Below are 21,927 nucleotides of genomic sequence, written 5' to 3'. Positions count from 1 at the left end.
GTCCAGGTAGCTGGGCTTACCCAGCTGGCCAAGCCACTGCGAGGCCTACTGGGAGGCACAGACCATCGGGGCCACCTGCACCAGCACGGCCTCTGCGGCCTTGCAGTGTGTGCAGTGGGTCACCTGGGAAAGACACCAGCCTACAGGGGCCCTGACCACAGGAGCTCAGAGCACCCTCTCCAGGATTCGAGGCAGCCAGACGCACCCTGCGGGACCTGCTTTATGCCTTAGCTAACAGAAAACAAGACTCCCAATCCTGTCTCAGGTGGGTCCCACAGGGACAGCCTTCAACGGATTTGAAGTACCCCAGCAGGAAGGTCCCCATGCTGCCTGCCATGGTGCAGAGCAGAGCTCAAGCACAGGGCCAGCCTGTGCTGTCTCCACAGAGCACAGGAGCACCCGGGGTCCACGCACCTCCCTGGGGCACCCGGGAGCACGGGGGTGCCACATCATGCCCCCAGGATCCCGTGTCACCTCCCATTACGCATGTGAGAAAGGGGTCCCGTGTCCCTTCCCTGGGCATACGCAGGCACTGGGGTTCCAACGACCTCCCAGGGGTACCTATGAGTGCCCGGGACCCCACATGGCCTCTGGGGTGTACACACAAGCACCCAAGGGAGGTCCCCATCACCCCCTGGGCTGATGCACCAGCACAGGAAAACTGGTGAGCTGAGAGCCAGAGCCAGGCTGTGAGCCAGTGAAGGGGGGCTGTGCCCCAAGAGGCGGGCTTCCGGAAGGGGGTCCTCAGAAAGCTCCAGAGACCACTTCCCGGGCCCTTCACTCCCTTACCCACACACCCACCCACCCACTCACTCACTCACTCACTCACTCACTCACTCACCCACTCACTCAACCCACTCACTCACTTACCCACCCACTCACCCACCTACTCACTCACTCACCCACTCACTCACTCACCCACTCACCCGCTCACTCACCCACTCACTCACCCACTCGCTCACCCACCCACCCACTCACTCACTGACTCCCCCACCCACTCACTGACTCACTCACCCACTCACTCACTCACTCACCCACCCACTCATCCACTCACCCATTCACTCACCCATTCACCCACTCACTCACTGACTCCCCCACCCACTCACTGACTCACTCACCCACTCACTCACCCACTCACCCACCCACTCACTCACCCACCCACCCACTCACCCACCCACCCACTCACCCACCCACTCACCCACTCACCCACCCACCCACTCACCCACTCACCCACCCACTCACCCACTCACCCACCCACCCACCCACCCACTCACCCACCCACTCACTCACCCACTCACCCACCCACTCACCCACCCCTCACTCACCCACTCACCCACCCACTCACTCACCCACTCACCCACTCACCCACCCACTCACTCACCCACTCACCCACCCACTCACCCACCCACTCACTCACCCACTCACCCACTCACTCACTCACCCACTCACCCACTCACCCCACCCACTCACCCACCCACTCACTCACCCACTCACCCACCCACTCACTCACCCACTCACCCACTCACTCACCCACTCACCCACTCACCCACCCACTCACCCACCCACTCACTCACCCACTCACCCACCCACTCACTCACCCACTCACCCACTCACCCACCCACTCACTCACCCACTCACCCACTCACTCACCCACTCACTCACTCTCTCACTCACAAATGGACAGAAACGTGGGCTGTGGGACAGCTTGGTGTGACCACAGCTCACATCCCATGGGCCAGCAGCAGCCCTGGGAAGAAGCCAAGAGGAAGTGCAGGAACAGGCCTCAGCTGTGGGTCTTGGGACACCCGAGTGCCTCTAAAATGGCAGCTGAGCTGGGTGGCTGGCCACACCTGTGATGGCAGGGACCTGGAGGCAGAGGTGCATGCTGGAGGCCAGCCTCAGCAACTTAGCAAGTTAGAAGTTTTAAAAGGCGCTGGGATGTGGCTCCGTGGTTAAGTGTCCCTGGGTTCGATCCCTGCACACATGAAAACGAACAGCTTAGAAAGGGCGCTGCACAGAGGACACCAAGCCACTTCCAGGTCCCCCTCACTGCTGGCTCAGGGAGCCACACAGGGCTCCTGGGGCCCCAGCCTGGGGGCTCCAGCTCTGGTGACAGCAGGCTGTCCCTCCCGGGAGGGCAGCAGAGGCCTCCGAGCTGCAGGCCACAGCCAGCACCGCACGGCTCTGCTCCCGACAGGGCGGTTTAACTGCTGGCCTTTTCAGCCCACCACTAGCCCCTGAGTCTGATCTCCAGAGGTCCGACCCGCCCCCTGGGACCCCCGGAATGCACCGTGACATGTGTCCCAAGGACGAGGAGCTCTTGTGCTCAGAAGCCTCCCAGAGCAGGGTGAGCAAGCCCTCGCCAGCATGCGCCAGCCACTGGAGAACCCGGGGTGCCAGCCTCACGCCTCCCACACGCACGCACCCTCACGCACGCACCCTGCCCCCCACCCCCGGGGCCTGGCAGGACACTGCCCATGCAGCCACGGGGGGCGGGATCCCTGCTCAAGCAGCCCCCTGCCATGGGCCACAGCTCTCTGGAGGAGGGCGAGGGGCAGCAGGAGTCAGGCTGGTCTCGCTCAGACAGGAGGGTGCGCAGGTGCCAGCTGTGGCCCCCCAGCCACCCTGCAAAGCCCCTCTGCTGGGGACAGGAGCAGGGAGGCCGTGCGCTGCCGGAGGCCTGGGCAGCACCAGCCCAGGGGCCCAGCACAAACACCAGCCCCAGTGGTGAGAGGAGACTGGCTGGCAGGACGGGAGGGAAAAGGAGGGAGTGGATGCAGGGACAGCCAGGTGGCAAGTCCAGTACAGGGCCTGCCTCCAGCCGACAGGCACCAGCCCTGCCCAGGCTGCTGCTGGGGCCCCAGCCACAACCCTGCCGCTCCTGCAGAGCACAATGCAGGGTCTCCAGTCACTGAAGGCATTTCCCCAGAGCCTCCGGGATGGGGACCTGGAACAAGCAGGGTGTGAGTGACAGCAAGAGGCCAACATCACCCAGCCCGAGGCACCGACATCCAGCGCTGGCCCTGGCTGTGTGACCTGAGACAGTTACTCCACCTCTCTCACCTGGGCCTCCTTATCATGGGACATACAAGCAAAAACACAAAGGATGACAGAAGGTGAGGCCCCACCTGGGCTCTCCCCCCCTGGGCACAGCCTGCTCAGAAGCCCTGCCGGCCGGGTGCTGCCTCCTCCCCGCCAGGGCGGGAGGTGCACTCCGCACTCCTGTCCTGGGGGCCACAGTCACCACCTCTCCTGCCCAGGCCGTCCTCAGGAGTGTCCGACAGGCCCCCAGCACGGAACAGTAAAGGATAAAACCGTGGACCTGCCAACAGGGACAGACCCCAACGTCCAAGAAATGACCCTGAGACGTCAGGGTGACCATGGCCTATGGCCTATGGCCTATCAGAGAGCTGGGGACCCACCGGGAGAAGAGGATGCTCTCGTTTGTTTCCTTGGCTAGAAGGGCTTTTCTCGCGTCTGCAAGAGAGAGAGCCGCCATTCTTAGGAACTAGCAAAACATATAAACCCCAAAGAACCATTATCAACGGGAAAACAAAACACTTGCCCACGGAAAGAGTAAGCAGCACAGAGGGGCGGCTCTTGGCCGGCGCCTGCCCCGGCTCACTCCCTCCCTCCCTGACCCCGAGGGGGTGTCGCGGTCTCTTTCATGGGGAAACAGGCTTAGGGAGGGAGGCCATCGGCCCCACTAGCATCAGGCCATGGGACCAAGCTGGTTTCATGAACTCTGACCTGATGCCCCCAGGAACAGAACCCAAAGGGCCCAAGAGCCCTGGGCAGGGCGAGGACTGGCTAGAGGCTCACCCCGCTGGGAGCCAAAGCAGGGAGGGAGGGAGCACACCCAGCTGAGACCCACTGGCCCCGTCCCTGGCCACTGGCCACTCAGGCCCGGGCCTCACTCTCTTTCCCTGCTCCGCCCACCCCATTCCCAGCACCTTCCCTATGATGGCCAGCAGCGCCTGTCCACGGGGAAGACATCTGGGGCGACTTCCTGCAGCCAATTAACAGGAGACCCAAGAGACCCTGCAGGGCCTCTGACCTCCCGGAAACCTCCTGGACACAGGCAGAGCTGGTCAGCCACAGGAAAGCAGCGGGAAACAAGGCTGGTGGTCAGGGCCTCGGCCCTACGTGCCAGAGGCCTGCTGAACCCAACACTGCCCACATCACAGGACAGGTAGCCTCTAGGCGAGCCCTGCGCACAGACGCGCTCCGCCCTCCACGCACCTGTGGCGAGCTCAGCGCAGGCTTCCCAGCCCACTCCACAGCCAGGAACACTGCGGTCCAACATGAGCTCACCTCACGCAGCCCGCAGCTCCACAGGGCTGGGCCTCCTCTATCCCGGCTGGTAGATGAGGAAACGGAGGCCATCAAGGTCACACCCAAGGTCGGGCATTCAAGAACCCAGGCAGACCTCTAAGTCCCATCCTTGACCCCTGGAACCTGCGGCCCCCAGGCTGGGCCACCCTCCGTGGCCTTGCATTCTCCTACCCTGGCTGACCTGGCCCCGGCCCTCGGGACCCCGGCAGGGCTCAGGCCATGCCCGCTGCCAGGTCGCTGCATGCCTGGCGCTCCCACTGCCGCTGAAGGGCAAGACCACGGCCGGATGGCCTCCGGCTGAGCTCTGAGCGATCGAGAGGAGCTGGCGCTAGCGGAAAGTGAAGGCCCGCGCCACCCACCGCCAACGGAGCTCTGAGATCAGACTCCCGGAGCCCCGCCTCCACGTGCCGGCTCTGCCCCAGCACAGAGACGCCTCTCAGAACCTGCCTAGAGCGGCCCAGCCCCGACGGAGGGGTTCCTGGAACCAGGCACCCAGGCCTGGCCGTTCTGGTGGCCAGGGCAGGTCACCCACTGTCCTGCCTTTCTAAGCCACAGAAGAAGGGCTGCAGGCTCAGCCAGGGAAGATGCCAGGATGCAGTTCTTCTAGAACATTCCTCTGGAGTTAGGAAAAGGGGCACTCAGCCATTTTTGACCCCAGCTAAAATATTTGAGTCTCGGATCAGAGAGCAACGAGGCTAAGGCTGTGAAGAGCTGCGGCCTGGGGCTCCTCCTCCTCACTCAGAGAGGGCCACAGACCTGGGGCAGCATGCTGCTGGGCTCGCCCTGCTCTGCCTGGTGCCAAGTAGGGCAGCACCCCATCCTCTGTGCCAAGCTCATGTAGGGAGGGTGCAGGCCCAGCCTCAGCCGAACTAGGGCACTAGGGGGCATCCGCCCTGCTGCCTCCCAGGCAGGAGGCAGGCAGCTGGAGGCCGCGGTCTGCAAGCAGGGCGCCAGAGCCTCCTCCTGATCACCTCGGCTGCGGGGGCCGTGCACAGAGATGGGCACCAGGAGAGACCCAGCTCCACCTCCAGCCGCGGCAGGCCTTGGCTGGCATCATGGGCCCGCCTGCAGGATGGCTGAGGCTCTCTCCCCGCCACCCAAGGGGCCTGTGCCACCACTACAGGCTAAAGCAATCAGGTGGCTTCCAGGGGAGGCAGCACTTGGCTGGCCAGACATGCCCAGCAGACCAGGGAGGCCGGGCACAGAGGCTGCAGCCACTGACACCAACAGAGAATCCCTCTTCCCCAGAGGCCCACTCACCAGGCACCTGACCAGCCCTCCCAGACCAGCTCCCGGCAGAGGAGATGCGGTGGGCACTGCCCGTCACCTCTGAGCTCCCTCCACCGCCTGCCCCCTTCAGGCAGGTACCAGCAGACCCACACGGGAGCCTGGGGCCAGAATGCACCTCCCGTGGAGAAAGAAGCGAGTGAGACAGAAGGTCTCAGGGGTCTCCAAGGACCCCGAGCATGCCCGAAGTCGAACTCCACATGGGCCCCCCTTCCTGGCTGGCCTCAGGGGCCCTCTTTGTGGGGCAGAGCTGTCAGACGTGGATCAGAAACTCTAATTGAAATGTAACTCATAATTAGTCTTTGATTAATTAAAAAACGAGAGAACTAATTACTTAATAACGTCATTGGCTTCATATGCATTATCTTTGAAAATGTGTAGCCCTGAGAGAAGGAGAGGTACTCAAAACGTCCCTGGAGCAGGCGGAGCTGGGGGTACATTCTATGCATCTCCCTAAGCCTCCACCTCCAGCCTCCCACCTCGCCCCACCAGGCAGAGCTCCCAGAGAGCCAGGCCCTGAGGGCCACCCAGACTCCACTCCAGCCTCCACTCAGCCTCCACTGCTGATCCTGGGCAGGCACCCTCAACTTGCTGCATGAATGAACACAGAACAGCCCACATGAAGGCAGGTCTCACTCTCGGCTGGCTCTCCGGGTCCCACTCCAGATGTGGCCACAGGGACCCATGTCCCTGCAGGCATGGCGGCAGGGGTCTCGCCACCCCCGGGGGCTGCAGCAGGGCTCCACTCTGGGCTCAGGCCTCTCGCTGTGCAACACGGGGCCACCTGGGCTGGTCTCCTGTGGGCATGTCCTGCACCAGCTGCACCACAGGCTGCACAGGCCCCACATGACCAGCCCCACACACAGAGGGACACCAAGATGCAAGTGCCGATGGCAAGCAGCCACGTGGGGATGTCACAAGAGCCCTGAGTCATGGCACCTCCCTCCCAGGGAGGCCCTGGGTGGCTGCTGGGGTCACAGAACTGTGCTGAGCCCAGAATGCTCCCAGTCCAGGCGAGGGCCAGGCCTTCCAGCACAGCTAAGAATGGCTCCACCCCCGCTGGACCAGCAGGACCGGGCCTGGCCGTGACCGCTCACATGTGGTTTTCTCCTGGTGAAATGGGCCCAGCACCTGCAGAGCCGACCACCTCCAGGAGCGGGCCCATCCAGGCAGCACAGAACCCATGCTCCCTGAAGCAGCGAATCCTCTTTCAGACACTCAGTGACCCCTAATTCATCAAGGTCCAGGGGCCACCTGAGGGCTCCAACCTCAAAGCCACCCCCACGTGTTCTCATGAGGCGGGAGCCCCTGGTCAGGCAAGCCCTGGCATCGCCCAAGCTCAGTAGCGCCGTCTGTAAGCAGCCACGAAGACAGACGCGAGGGTGGCTCTCCCGCGCTGAGAGGGCATCCTGAGCCTGCACGCGCCTCGCGGACCCATCAAGACCCACAGGCTCCTCTGGCCTCAGCCTGCAGGGCTGAAGCCTGCCCCCAGCCTGCCCCACCTGGCCTGCAGGGGGCAGGGGCACGGCGCCCTGCACTTCTTCCCTGTCTCTGCCACAGCTGTGGCCTCCATGTCTACCTGCCTGGGCTTCACCTTGGGGAAGGAACCTGACACCCAGAAAAGCAGATGTGCCCAGCAGTCCCGGGGCCCTGGGGCCGACGGCTCTGGGAGAGGGGCTCTTCCAGGTGGGCCCTGGGAGCAGAGGAGGATGGGGCCTGCAGGGCAGATGCAGAACACCAGCCTCACACTCGCCCTCTGCCTGCCCCACGCCTGAGTGAGGCCCTGTGGTTAAGGTGGGACACCCGTCCTCACCTGTGAGGTCCAGTGGTTCCCGGGAGAGTGCCAAGGCCACTCAGTGGGCAAAGGACAGTCTTTCCCTGCAAAAGAAGGAAGCTGGACCCTTCTCTTATGCCACACATCAAAGGAACTCAAAATGATCTAAGGCCCGAACTCACCTGCTAGAACCGTACGACTGGGAGGGAGCTGGGCGTGGTGGCCACGCCTGTCATCCCAGAGACTCAGGAGGCTGAGCCAGGAGGATCCAAGTTCAAAGCCAGCCTCAGCAAAAGCAAGGCCCTAAGCAACTCAGTGAGACCCTGTCTCTAAATAAAATACAAAATAGGGCTGGCTCGGTGGCTGAGTGCCCCGAGTTCAATCCCCGGTACCCAAAAAAGAAGATTCGGGGGCAACACCAGGGGAAACCTCTGGGTTGTGGGCCTTGCCTGTGACCCAGAAACTCAGTCCCAAAAGCAAAAAGAGACAAATGGGAAAAAAAACGCTGCAGAGTGTGAGACACGGAGAGTGGCGTGGGGACGCCGCAGACCACGGGGGTCCACACCCAGCGTGCTCAGGGCGACTCAGCAGGCACAGGCCCCGCCTCGGAAGTGAGCAGGACACGGTGAGCCCTCACTTCACAGCTCTCAGGACGGCCTGCGTCCAAAACCCAAACCAAGATGCCAAGTGTGGCCAGGGCCCTGTGCGCTTGGCAGACTTTAAACTGTGCAGCTGCGGCGGGAGGGCGCGGAGGGCCCTCAGAAGAGCCAGCAAGGAGGGCCACGTGACCTGCGGCCAGCTCCTGGGCACGAACCAAAACTCTGGAAGCAGGGTCTCAAAGAGACCGTTTGTGCCCCCAAGTTCACAGCTGCAGACGCCAGAGCCCAAGGGCCGTCCTCCAAACTGACCCGACCCCTGCAGGCCTGCCCTGGGAGGGGACAGGGACGGGTGGGTCCACAGGCCCAGCCCTGGGACCTGAGCCTGGGCGGTTGGGGCTGTAGCCGGTGGGCTCGGGACTGACAGCTGTGGAGCAGAGCCTCGTCCCCAAGCCCCGCAGCACCACACACAGTGGCCAGGGCGAGCCACCGCACACCCAGCATGCAGGCGGCTAGCAAGCGTGGCCCCCGCTCCCGGGCTGCCCCTCGGCCACGGAGAAGAAAGCACCCAACCCACACCTCCCCATGGTGAAGCCCAGGCCCCAACGCTGGGCGAAGGGCCCAGACGCCACGGCTGCACCTGCCCGGCTCCATTTGTGAGGAGGCCCCAGCAGGCCAGTCGCAGAGACGGAGGAGGCCAGAAGGGAGGACCCAGCCGCCCTGCTCACACGGCCCACTCAAGGCCGCAGGAGCGTCTGCTTCAAAATGGTCACAATGAGGAATTTTATGTCTATTTTGTCACAATAAAAATTTTTCTTTTAAAGACTGAGAGTCAAAAGGATCCACCAGACCACATGTCCCAAGGCTTTAGCCTCAAACCCCTGGGGCCGAGGGACCCAGGAATCTGAGTGCTCAGCATCAGCCCACCCTGGGAGCCGCGGCTGGGGCGCCTGGCCCCCCAGTTCACAGCCACCCCCCAGGATTCCAGAGGGGCTGCCTCCCCAACCCAGGGTGGGACCCCCAGGGCTGATGCTGCCTCAGGCTGGCCGCAGACTCCTGTTCACCTGGGGAACAGCCAATCTTCCCTGGAAGGCCTTCCAGTATCCAAAAATGACACATTGTCACGCCAGACCATTTACATCTTGCTGTTGTTCTTCTTTTCTTCTTTTTGGTCCCATTCAGCTATTTTTCTGCAAACATCAAACTGTCAAGCTTCACCAGACACAATTAATGTCTTGGGGCGCTGGGGAGAAACAATTAGCCAATTAAAACTTAATTAACTGTGGACATAGACCAAAAAAAAAGGCATGTAACCAGTTGCCTGGGACGAGTAAAGAACATCCAGGCTCCTGGGCCCTGGGCGGGGACCCACGGGCAGAGAGACCCGGAGAGGGCGAGAAGGCCGAGCGCAGAGGCCAGGGCTGTCCTGGAGCGTGCCTCTCCCACCCAGCACAGGGTCCAAACGCAGCGCCTCCTCCCAGAGCGAATCCTGAGCGAGAACCGCCCGGGGACCCCCAGACGCCTTCTAAGTCCTCGTCATAGCCTCGCGGCCTGGCTGGCCATGCTGCAGGTTGTGGTCTCCCCTCCTGAGAGCCCGGGTGAGGCTCCTGCCCTCACAGGCCACCAGCCACGTGCAGCCCACGATGTCCACATGGCCTTCGCCTGGCTGCTCCAGCTCAGCCCTCAGGCCCACGCCTCCTCCAGGAAGCCTCCTCTGACCACCTTGCTGTCTCAGGCCCACAGACCCTGCCAGGTTGGTCACCCTGCCCCAGAGGCCACAACCCCTGGCTCTCCATCCTCCCCAGGTTCCAACAGCAAGGGCTGTGTGTCCAGGGGCTGTGTGTCCTCGTGCCAGCTGAGTTGAGCAAAGGACACTACAGCAGCAGGGCTAGGACCCAGCCTCCAGCCCTGGCCATTACCACAGCTGTACCCAAATCTCAGCTGCCCCAACGAAAGGTTAAACTCAGGCACCGGGGGGCCACCCTGGCACCTGGTACCCTTCAAGAGCCCCAAGCACCTATGCACACATTTGCTCATTAGCATCCGCCTTTCCGGAGGCAGTAAGAACACAGTGGGCCTCTGGAAGGCAACCTCAGACACTAGGCCCGCCCCAGCCCAATGAGCCAGCTAGTCCAGAGCAGGAAACGCCTGGCAGAGAGCTTGAGCTCCTTGCCTGGGCCCAGGACAGACATCACTCATCAATGACCGAGCCTCAGAAACCACCTCCACTGAGCCCTCCCGTCAGCCACTACCAAGCAATCGGAGGACACCGTTCTCCACTGGGCTCCCCCCTCGCAGATGTGGGCACAGAAAGGGGGCGGAGGGACTCGGCACGGGTCCCCGGCTGATGCATTCCATGGGAAAGGGGTCTTTCTGACCTGGAGACCACACGTGGAGCCGCCATGGAGCCCGGCACTCACACCTGCGGCTGGGCCTCAGCCACACACCTGCACCCCAGGACCCCATCCTGCCCTCTGCTCTCTTGCGTTTACATCTAGCGCTGGCCCCACCAGCACCCACCTCTCCAGTTTACCGCCATCCCGCCCCATTCAGAGGCCAACAGTCACCAGCCCAAGAGGGTGTCAGTGGCCCTCCCCGCACCCCGTTCTCCAAAGAGGAGCGAGACCCGACCTCACACCACCACCAGGACCAAGGGTGGGCCCCTGGGACCGGCCCCTCCCCAAGGTGAACTGGGCGGGGAGTCACTGCCGCCCGAGCCCCCACAGGGGCCTCGAATAAAACACTCCAACACCTCCCGAGAAGCACAGGGGCCCCGCAGGGCACCAGCTCCTGCTCCAAGTCACCCTCTGCCCTCAGGCAGTCTGAGTGGAGTCCGGCTCCTGCCTAGGAAGCACCCGCTGGGATGCGCCTGGCTGGGGAGCACCCGCCCAGCCGCCCCAAGAGGGACAGCCCCGTCCACAGCCAACCGCGGCGGCTCGGCCTCAGGGGGCCCGCGTGGCAGGCGTGTGTGGACACGCATGTGCCTCTTTCCAGGTGCACACGTGTGGCGTGTCTGGTCCTGCAGCTCTTCTGAAGGTGGGCGGCCGACAGCGACAAGTGTCCACGACGAGCGCGGCAGAGCAGAGAGCAGAGGCCGCCCAGGGCCCAGGCCGCTCCCGGGCAGCCATCAGAGCAGGAGGGGCGCCTGAAGAGCAGAGTGCCCCGGGCCTCGGGGCAGCACTGGAGCCCAGCGCACGTCCACGGCCAGGGCCCCCGAAGGCCGCAGGAGCAGCTCGGTGAGCACAGGCACCTGGCTCTGCGGATTCCATGACCGAGTGCTGAGGGGAAGCGAGCCGCTGCGTGAGGCTCGGGGCCGGTACCCCGGTCAGCGCTGCTCTATGTGCTGAGCGGACGGCCTGAGGAAGGCCCAGCCACCCGGATGCGGAGCGGAGGAATCAGAGACCACCTCTCCACACCCTTCCATCCTGAGCCTCCAGGGCATCTCAACCACCCGCTTTTACCTGGCTTCCGGAAGCTCCGGCAGCCCTTCCCTGGCTCTCCAACTCAGGGCGGGTGGTGGGTGTTGGTGGAAGGGGTCACAGCAGACCCAGGATCAGCGGGGAGGACTGGGAGGGACTGGCCTCCTCTCCACGGCAACCTCAGCCAGCTGTCTGGGTCCTGGGGTGCTGAGCCGACAGGCTCTGCAGTGAAGAACTGGGATCCAGGAGTGATGACGCCGGGCTAGGGACGGGGAGGTGGTGCGTGCCGGGCAGGCACTTCCATCTTCAGGGAGTGGGGGACACGGGCCCTGGAAGAGGGTCCTAGGCAGAGAGAAGTGGAACGCAGGTGGTGAGTGAGGGTCTGCAGACACAAACACCAGAGAAGCCAGGATCCTGGACACACAGGCTCTGTCCCCACATCAGGACCAGCGCACAGCCAGCTCCTCATCCCATAGCTGGTGGCCTGGGCTGTCCCCACTCAGGACCCCCAGGACCCCCACCAGGTCAAGTCCAAGGGGAGGAGTTTCCTCAGCTGTACACACCCAAGGTTTCTTTTTTGGGGGGGGTGCTGGGGATCAAACCCAGGGCCTTGTGCTTACAAGGCAAGCACTCTACCGACTGAGCTATCTCCCCAGCCCCCAGACCCAAGGTTTCTATTTCCAGTCTCTTCAGAATGTGCTCTCCAAGCAAGTCAGGCAAATGGCACACAGAAAACAGGGAAGAGAGGCTGCCCTGATGCAGAGGGGCCCAAGGGCCTGACCCTCCAGCAGGCACAGGCCATGGCTGCCTGCGTCTTAACCATGCCAGCCTCCACACTGACTCCCAGCCTCTAATCTAGTCTCCTGGTCTCCATATCACCTCCCAGCCTCCACACTGCCTCCTGGCCACAACACTGCTCTCCCACGTTCCTCACTGCTCACCTGAACTCCTCTCTGGCCACCTGGCCTCCAATCTGGCCTCCAACCTAGCTTTCCAACTCCTCTGCAAACCAAGGCAGGATTCCACATGACCAGCCCTGCCCTGTTCCCACCAACAGCTGCCTCCCGGGGTGGAAGGGAAGCTGGAAGAGCAGAGCATATGGGAACATGGCCTCTGCCATCAGCAGGACCCACAAGTGACCCTGGCTCCTTAGTCCCTGTGGGGAAAGGCGCGTCTTCACTCTGCCTCAATTTCCTTCCTTATTTCTTCAGGTTCCTACAAGATGCGGATGCAGAGGGCTCAGCACCGGGGGCCTGGTGCTCGACTGCTGCAATTTCTCCCGTGGCAAGGGAAGGGCACAGGGGCCCCGGGATGCTGGACAGAGCCTGGGCCCAGACACCAGGTGAGCTGCTGCCTGGGCAAGTCCAGCACTCCTAAACCTCCACCCCAGCCCTTGCCGGGGGCCGGGCTTAACCACTCGGGTTAAGCTGAGCCCAGTAAACGGTTCTCAGGAGCCCTCCCCAGGGTAGGCCCACCTGTGGGAGGAGGCAGGTGCGAGTGGAGGCCCCGGGCACTAGAAGAGGCTTCCAGGCCCAGGGTGGCCAATGATGGGGTGGACAGCAAAGGCGAGCATGGCTGCTGGGGGTGATGGGCAGGCCAGGGCAGGGCCCGGGGGGACAGCCCATCCTCTGGCACACAGAGGGCCTTGGCTTCCTCCTGCAGGCCAGAACTCTACCCAGGCAGCTTAGGAGACCCGCACCCTGTCCTCTGCCCCAGGGACAGACCTCGCCTCCCAGAACCTTCGCTTCCACCAGCCTCGGAGCTGAAAGGGAGCGCTCTGGGCAGCGGCTACACCCCACGGAACTCCTCCCTCAACACTGGTACCCTTCTACAGACCAGGAAATGAAGGCTCAGGGACTGGCCCAGTCCCAGGGCCAGCAGGTGACCAGGCATTGTGTTGGCGAGGCCCACCAGGGCTGCACCACCCTCCACAGGAGCTGGCAGACTGCAGGGCAGCAGAGAGGGTTTAGGGACCCAGAAACTCCCGCCACGCGACCGTGAGAAAGCAGCTGCTTGCCCTCTGCAAGACTCCAGTTCCAGTTCTGTAACATGCACAAAATGAGGCAAATCTCGGCACAGGAAGAGGGAGGCAGTCCCCCACAGTGCCCACCTCGCAACGTGGCGGGGGCTGCTGTCCTATTAGTATCACCTGCCATGTCCAGGGACTGGATTCCTGGAAGAAAGCCACGGAAACTCTGCAGCCTCCCCAGAATCCTCCCTCCACTCAGGGCCAAACAAAGTCCCAGAGGACCAGCCAGGGCCACCACCCATGAAGCCCCCTGCCCTCCCCCCACCCTGGGCCCTGCTACCCCAACACACCACCCCACAACAGGACCCAAAGGAAATGAGAAATGCCCTGCACAGCCACTGGCCAGGCAGCCACGGCCGCCAGCACAGGAAGCTCCCCGGACACCACCGATCCCAGAGAAACCTAATATCTTTAATGCAACCCTTCAGAAAAACACTGGGGAAGGCGGCCAAAGAGAACAACTTCCGGGACCAGCTTTCTGGACCCCTGTGCTGCTGGAGCTTGCAGGGCAAGTGTCCAGAGGAGGAAGAAACACTGATAAACATGACGAGGACCTGGGCGTTCCTGGCCAGGCCTGGAAGCCATGCCACAGGAGGGCAGCCACGGCTCCACGTGGCTCCTACGGAAGCACAGACTCGATGAGACCAAGTCTGTACGGCGGGACTCATGCTCCCCTGCTCTCTCCTGCCCACCTCCTCGGGGACTGCGGGAAGGCAGGTACAGTGGATGGCCACCAGGCTTCCCAGAGCTCCCTGGGTCTCCAGGGCTCCAGGGGTCTCCCCAGGCCCCCTGGGCCAGGGAGCAAAGAGAATCTGGTCAGCTGGGGGTCTCTTCCTGGGTTAAGGAAGCTCTCTGCTCCTGCCCAGCTCGGCCCTCTTGGTCCAAACAGGAGAGTGAAAGGAGAAGGCCAAGGGCCAGGAAGCAAGGCTGCCCACTCCCTCAGGTGGAGACCCTTCATGGTCCATAAACAGAAAAAGCATGAGTCAGCCAGCCTGGCCAGAGGTGGGGTGGTGGCTGTCAGCCATATCACACTCTTCCCAAGGCAGTGGATGGGTCATCCTACAAAGGCAGGACCTTTTCACTATGAAATCACACACGAAGACTCTAGTCAGGCTCAAGTGACCAGAGCCAGCCTCGGGGAAAGGCTCCAGCGTCTTCCCACTGCCTTCCCACACCTCCTCCTTACCGCTAACTGCACGATCACTGATCCGTGTGACCCTTCTCTCCATCTTGTCTCCAACACAGTCAGTGCTTTATAAATGCTTGACGAATTATATGCTTAACTGACAGTTGGCTGGCTGGCTGGCTGGATGGCTGAATGGATGGATGTTAGACAGATAGATGAAGAACGGACAGTTGGACAACGGATGATGGAGGAATGAACAGATGGCTTGGAGATGAAGAAATGGACGGATGATGGAAAGATGGATGATGGATGGATGGCTGATGAACAGAAGGATGATGGACGCTTGGTGGAGGTACAGCTGGGTGAGTGGATGGATGAGTGGAATGACGGATGGATGGATGAGTGAATGAATGAATGAATGAATGCCTTTTGTCTTCCCCAGGAACAACTCAATCATTAAGAACCCGGGGACGCTGAAAGGAAGGAAACGAACAGCAAACCCAGAGTCTGGACAAGACCTGGAACCAACAAATTTTCCTAAGTAACAGGAAAAGACGGCATTTCTAAACCAGCCCCACGCGGGCAGACGCTATTCCATAAGGGTCCTTTCGTGCCCGGAACCCGACAAAAGTAAGTGGCAGAGGCCAGGCAAGGGGAAGTGAAAAGAAACCTCACCCCAGATCCCGGGCCCCAGTCAACCCCAGAAGGCTCCCACTCACCAGCCCCAGAGCAAGGCCCAGCTTCTCGGCACGGGCTCCAGGCAGGTCCCCTCAGCGGCGATGGTGGCCGGCCCTGGAGACTGACCCTCAGCACCAGCCGGCCCACCCACAGGAGAGGGCTCTACTGCGATTCTCCCTTTCTCCCCTTCAGGAGAGGAGAGGAGCTACCTTCTCCTGCCCGGGACTCACCACAGCCAGGGCCAGCAGCTGAGGTCAGCAAGGGAGGGCAGAGCAAGGCCACAGCGACATGGTCTGAGCCTGCTGAAGGCCGCTGGGCACACCTGGAGTGGGCAAGGGTGTCCCACTGGGTGCTGTCACAGATGGTGAAAGATGCCCTGGCCCGGGGAGAAGCCTGGCCACACCCGAGGGCATCACAGGGGCCCTGGCTCTTCCTCTTTGCGGCAGTGGGAGTGCTGCACACAGGCCTCCCGAGCAAGGGACAGATGCGGCAGCTGGCCTCTGCAGCCACACTCCCTGCCACCAGCAAGCTGGGGGGACCAGAGTCCAGCATCCAGAGACCCCGTAAGTCCCACCCCTGCTCTGGCCCATCCTCCTCCCTACCCACACAGAAGTCAATGCTGCCCAGCAAGACCGCCATCCAGAGCCACCAGGAGGGACCAGCCAAGCCAAACGGTCCAGTCCTGGACAACGGCTCCCTCTTGGGGAGCCATCCCAGCTCCCCCAACCTCCTCTGGCCCCAGTCCGAACTCCACAGAGAAGGAAGAAGGCAAGGACGTGGAAACCTAGCCAGCTGGACACAGAGAAGAGAGGAGCAGGCCAGGGCAAGGCCAATTCCACTGGCCCCAGGACGCTGGCACCCACACACAATCCTGGGCAGCCAGTCCCCAGGCACTGTCCATCACAGACACAGACCACACAGGCCACCCCACAGAGCCACGAGGAGGCCACAGGCGCAGCTCGGGTGTGGAGTGAAGGAGAAGCACAGCCCCAGAACAAGGGCCACCACCCGGGCATGTGGAGGGTGGGCAGGCCCTCCCAGGGCAGCACCACCTCACCTTCACACTGGGACTTGGAGACAGTCGCTGCACGGGGTCACGCGGGGCCGGGACCCACACCCATGTTCTGGCGTCCCGGGTCCGTGTACTGCATTAAGGCACTGTGCCCCCCGTAGGTGTGGGTGCGCCATCTTTACAAATAAGACAGCAAGGAGAACCCTGCTGTCTCCCCCTCCCCACCGACAGTGGTAGGCAGCAAGCCCCACCTGAGGAACGCCACAGTGGGCTAGGCCCGTGCTGAGGGCCTCCAGACCTCTGTCCACTTGACCTTCCACACCTCTCACAGCCCGGGTCAGGTGTCCAAGCCATCCAGCCAGGACACGGGGGAGCTCGATTTGAAACTGAGTCAGCATGGCTTCAGGGTTGGACAGGAATGGCAGCCACGGGACCAGGGACAGCCCTGTGTCCACACACGCTCCCTCTGATCCCCTGGTTCTCAGAGCAGAGCTAGGCTGGGCTCCAGCCCAGCCAGGGAGTCTGAGCAACAATGTCACTGTAGGCCTTGCCCTGTGCTGTGACCCGATGTCCAGCCCCACTGTCCACTCTAGCTTCCGACAGCAGGTACCAGCACAGTGCATGTGGGCAGGTCGAGGCCGGAGGGGAGGGCCGGGCACAGACCCCTGGTGCAGCCAGCACAGCAGCCCAAGCAGCCCCAGCCACTTTGTCAAAGCCACTGATGGTGACAAGGGTGTTCCTGTGTAAGCTACGTGGCCTCACCAGTAACAGATTAAGAGCAAAATTAAATCACATACTGAAGATGCTGGGCCAAGAAACGGGCTTGGCCAGGGGTATGCCTTTTTCTCTATATAACTATTTTTCCTTTTTTTTTTCAAACTTTGGTTTAGTCTTTGTATAGTACTTTTTTTTTATTTTTACTTTATTTTTAAGCAGTGCTGAGGATCGAACCTAGTGCCTCACACATGCTAGGCAAGCGCTTCACCACTGAGCCACCACCCTGGCCCCCTGTTCAATTATTTTCAGTGCTGATTGTGCGTGTGAGGGAGGGCATGTCCACGGGCATGTCAGTGCACGAATCTGTGTCATGAATGTGTTCATGCGCAAGTGTGTGTGCGCCTGAGGACACGTGAGCTGCCTGGGTGCCCAGGAGGGCGTGTGTGCGCGTGTTCTGGCTCTCCAGAATCCTGACCATCAGCCGCTCCCTGCCCAGGGTCCTGGCCACAGCTCCATCTCCACTGCCCACAGGTTACAGAACAGGACAGAATCCTCCGCCATCTCAAAACAGACCTGCAGGGACTGAGAAGCCATGTACAGAAAGGAAAGGAACCCAGCACAGCACCCCCCACGCTCCACTGGGCCCCAGGCAGAGGGAAGCAGGACCCGCCACGTGGCATCAAGCTCCCTGCACACATGTGGCTCGGAACCTCCGTGTGTCAAGCAAGAGAGGGACAGAAATACCTAGGAGCTGGACGACCGGGCCCCACATTTTCGTATGCCATGCCAGGATGGAACTCAGGGCCTCGTGCCTGCTGCACAAGAGCTGTGCCCCCAGCCCCAGAGACGGGCTCAGGAAGGGGTCCCCCAATCTCAGGCCTGAAGAATCCCAAGACTGAGCAGGAGACACATGGGGCCCAGTGGCTCCTAGGAGTCCTAGTGTCAGATCCTGTGTGACAGGCCAGCACGGCAGGGACGGGCTTTTGGAGGTGACTTCTCAGATCTGCAGCTGCAAACACAAACCCCTCTGCAGCTCACAGATCACACAGCCCAGAGCATCTCTTCAAGCACCACGTCCCTGACAGCAGTCCTCAAATAAACGAGGTCATGAGCACCTCTGTGCTGCCCGGCACAGCGGGTGCAGCTCCCGGGGAGTCCAGGAAGTGGCCGTCAGAACCCACACAGCAGCAGACAGGCCAGGCGGCATCTGGGCCTCCGAGACTCAGGGGACCTCCAGGTCAGGGGACCACCTCATTTCCAGCCAGCTTCAGCTCCACCCCATCCACCCAGGAGATGTCAGAGCCCTGACCCTGTCGGTCAGGAGTAACTGTGGACCTACTGTGCTTGGACAGCACGTGACTCTGTTCCCAGGCTTGCCACCGAGCCTCGGCCTGCAAACCTCTGTAGCTCCCCCCTCACTTACACCAGCAGCGCCCCCCAAGTGGGATTCAGACACCTGAGGTCACCCGACTGAGAGGGAGGACATCCCACCACCCCACCCAGCAGGCAGACCGGGCATCCACAGCCTCTGGTTTGCAGCAGCTGGTCCACAATGAACGTGGGGGTGGATCTCAGCTGCGGGTGGGAGGTGGCGGACGGCTGCATTCACACGGCCCACCCGCGCAAGGCCACCACGTCCATGCCCACTCACCTTCCCGAAGTCTCGGACGTCAAAGAGGTCAAAGGGGTCAAACAGCTCGCTGCTCCTCAGCCCAAACTTGTCGTGGCAGACTTTGAGGAAGGTGCGGATGTTCTTCAGGCACAGGAACTGGAGGGAAGAAGAGGCAGGGTGAGGCAGGCGCACCGGTCCCAGCGCAGGGCCGCTCGGGCGCACCAAGGAGCCCATCCCCAGGCTGAGGCAGGCAGGCCTGGTCAGAGCCACCACAGCTCCACGGCCCAAGCTCTGGGCCACTACAGGCTTCTGGCCTCCCTCGCAGAGCTGCTGACCCAGAGGGCCACGCGCCCTGAGGCAGCCTGCCTGGTCGTGTTGGTCCAGATCCAGCGACGGCCCCCTGGCTGGGCTTGGACCCGCGCCCCTGCCCGGGTACCACCAGCACACCCCAAGGCTGAAGGTCCCGGAGGGAGCAGGACAGCTGGCCTTCAGCCTACAGGCCCTGGCCACAGGTCACACGCACACAACTCCTCCCTCGCTACCTCACAGGCAGCAAAACCCATGGGAGGAGCCATGCCACAGGAAGCCACGCAGGACCCAGGGAACAGCATGGGTCAGCCACAGCCGGGGGGGTGGGAGCCAGAGGCCAGAATTCCCAAACGGACATCTGGGTCACCTCCTCTCCACCCGCCACCCCACCACAGACCTCCAGGCCTGCTCTGGGCTGGACGTGCAAGCGGGGCCGGAGGTGGGAGGGCAGTGACTTGGGTGGCGTCCTCCAGTTCTCACGGGGAACCACGGGTGGACACCCTCGTGGGGCAGCAGGCAAGGAGGGTCCAGCACAGGCTGATGGGCCGAGTTCAAAGCCTGTCTGCCAACAGTCACGAAGGAGGCCCGGAGGGCGTGACACCGCTGGAGCCTGGGTCCCCGCACTCCGGCCCCCTGGGCTGGTGACCGCCCTGACGGCACAGAGAGCCTGCGCGTGGACGAGCCAGCGGCTCCCCCCGCTGAGCACAGGGCCCGAGACAACTCAGGACTTCAGACCAACAACCACCGTCACCGCCCCCAGGGACAAGCTGCCCGACTCCAAGAGGACAGCAGGAAGCCCGTCCCTGCTCACAGGCGTTGAGACAAACGGACAGACTGGACCAAGGACAACCGGGAGCCAGAACCCAGAGCTTCAGCACAGGTTTCAGGCAGCGTGTGAGCCTGGCCTCCCTGAAACCCCCTGGAGGCCAACGCTACACAGCCCAGCCCCGGCAGCAGGGCCCACCCCGCCCAGTCAGTCCCGGCCTGGGCAGGCAGCCTGCTCACGGACGACGCTGACCCACGTCCTTGACCACACGGTCACTCCTGGTGCCACGGTCACATGCGTGCTCCCTTCTCAGCACCTGAGATGAACTGCAAACACCCTCCTCCCTCACCCCCGCACACCTGAGCACGCACCTGCTAAGAACAAGGACCCGCCCTCCAGGGCCAGCACCACCAGCATACCCACGGGGCGCCATGTCCACAGACCCGACTTACCCGTCCACACGGGCTGAAGGACGACCACACGCCCGTATTAACAAAAAAGATCTTTGAAATAGCCAGCACAGGGCGCAACTCAGGATCACAGGTGACGCTGTGCTCACGAGTCTTTACTCTCCATATCTGAGAACCATATTCTCTGAGAGAACTTTCTAGAATGCAATGTCCTTACGTGTGCTGGTTAATAGGATAGCCACTGGACACATGTACCCACTGAGCATTGAAAATGTCTCATCCAACTGAAAATGTGGACTTCCCATTTAATTTTAAGGAAGCTGAACTTGCAATCTGCATGTGGCTCGTCACGGCTGGGGCAGACACCGTGGTCACGGCTGGTGTAGACACTGCAGTCTGAAAGGACCCGTCTTTGTCTATGCGACCCGATGATGCTGAAGAACACAGACACAGAGGACAAATGACACGTGATGCCACTCCCCCAGGGCCATCAAGATCACAGCCCCAGAGAGCAAGTGGGGTGTCGGGGGGACGGGAGGCAGGGTGTGACAAGGACGGACTCCCGAGAGGGCCAGCAGGTGGGCAGCAGGCCAAGCTTCAGGCAGGACTCACGAGGACCACACATAGGTGTTATCACAACAGAGTTTAAGAGACACAGAGACAGACCCCATGATGATGGGCAGGGACGGGAGGGACACAGCACGGCCAGCATCACGGAGGGGTGCCAGCAGACATCAGAAGCTGGAGAGAGGCCTGGACACTCTTCACTTTGACCCCAAAAAGAACAACACTGAAAACAGCAGACCTCTGGCCTCACCACAGCCCAGGCACGGGCCAACCCAGCCTGGACAGTGGGGCCAGGGGAGGGCCGGACCCCCGGGCACCCTGCTCTGCGGTGTCCAGCCGGGCTCAACTATTTTTGCACGTGGCTCATCTCTAACCTCCACTGCTTATTTTGATTCCTCCTCAGCCTCCCATTTTAGAGCTAATCACAGGTCCTGACCATAATCACAGTCAGGCTTCCTCTGGGCTCAGGACGGGCTGTCTGCGGCTGGCCTGCCCGGCCTGGCCCACCCCAACCCAGCCCGTGGCCACTCTGGCCGACCCAGCTCTGGAAACCGCTCCCACTGCAGTGTCCACACCAGGAGCCTCAGTCCAGCCCCTGGAGACGAGCTGTGCAGGCAGACGCAGACTTCAGGCCGGACGAAGAGCCCAGACAGGCTGCAGGGCCAGGCCTCCCCTGACCGAGCCCTCCTGACGCTGTCCCAGTGCGGTCCTTCCTTGCCTCCGCGACTCGACTCGCTTTACACGGAGAGAAGTGGCAGGAGCGTCAAGGACCTCAGCGCCCAACCAGAAGGCGGCCGAGCCCGGAACGAAGCCCTGAGGGTGGTCTCCACCTCTCCAACTGCACTGCCGGCCCTGGCTCTCACCAGGGGCCCGGCTGAATGGTCAGCTCCACGTGTGGCGGGGAAGGGCCAGCGTGTCCTCATTGCTGGCCCTTCCCTTCCCTTCCCACTAAGGCAGGCAGGGGGCAGCATCTCTGCTTCCGGGGCCCCGCCTCCCCCACCGTCCCAGGACGTAAGAGGGCAGGTGGCCAGGGCCTGGCTGGTCAGAGCCCCACCGCCACGTGCAGCAGGATCAAGCCCAGATCCCAGAACCGTTTCCTGAAGGCCTGGGCACTGAGTAACAAGGGGTGGGGGAGGCCCAGACAGTGGACAGTTGAGGCCAAGGTTCCCGTCCTTGCCAAGCTAGGGGCCTCACTTGCTGCAGGGGAGGCCCAAGGCCGGCCTGTCTCATGGCTTCAGGATCAAGAGGCTTTCTGCTGTTGCTGGCCTGTCCCAGCCTGTGGTACCCCCA

General features: G+C 62.2%; 1 protein-coding gene across 5 annotated transcripts in view; it reads right to left on the bottom strand.

Moving 5' to 3' along the window:
• VAV2 (vav guanine nucleotide exchange factor 2) overlaps nt 1-21,927 on the bottom strand; it is a 144,682-nt gene that overhangs the window by 92,433 nt on the left and 30,322 nt on the right. For all 5 annotated transcript variants that reach the window (XM_079111895.1, XM_079111894.1, XM_079111898.1 and 2 more), the window contains exon 2: nt 18,625-18,741. In XM_079111895.1, the coding sequence (XP_078968021.1) occupies nt 18,625-18,741 (117 nt within the window). The remainder of the gene's footprint in view (nt 1-18,624; nt 18,742-21,927) is intronic.

This window comes from Sciurus vulgaris, assembly GCF_902686455.1.
Source record: "Sciurus vulgaris genome assembly, chromosome: 15".
Classification (NCBI taxonomy): domain Eukaryota; kingdom Metazoa; phylum Chordata; class Mammalia; order Rodentia; family Sciuridae; genus Sciurus; species Sciurus vulgaris.
This window is presented reverse-complemented; position numbering and strand designations above follow the sequence as displayed.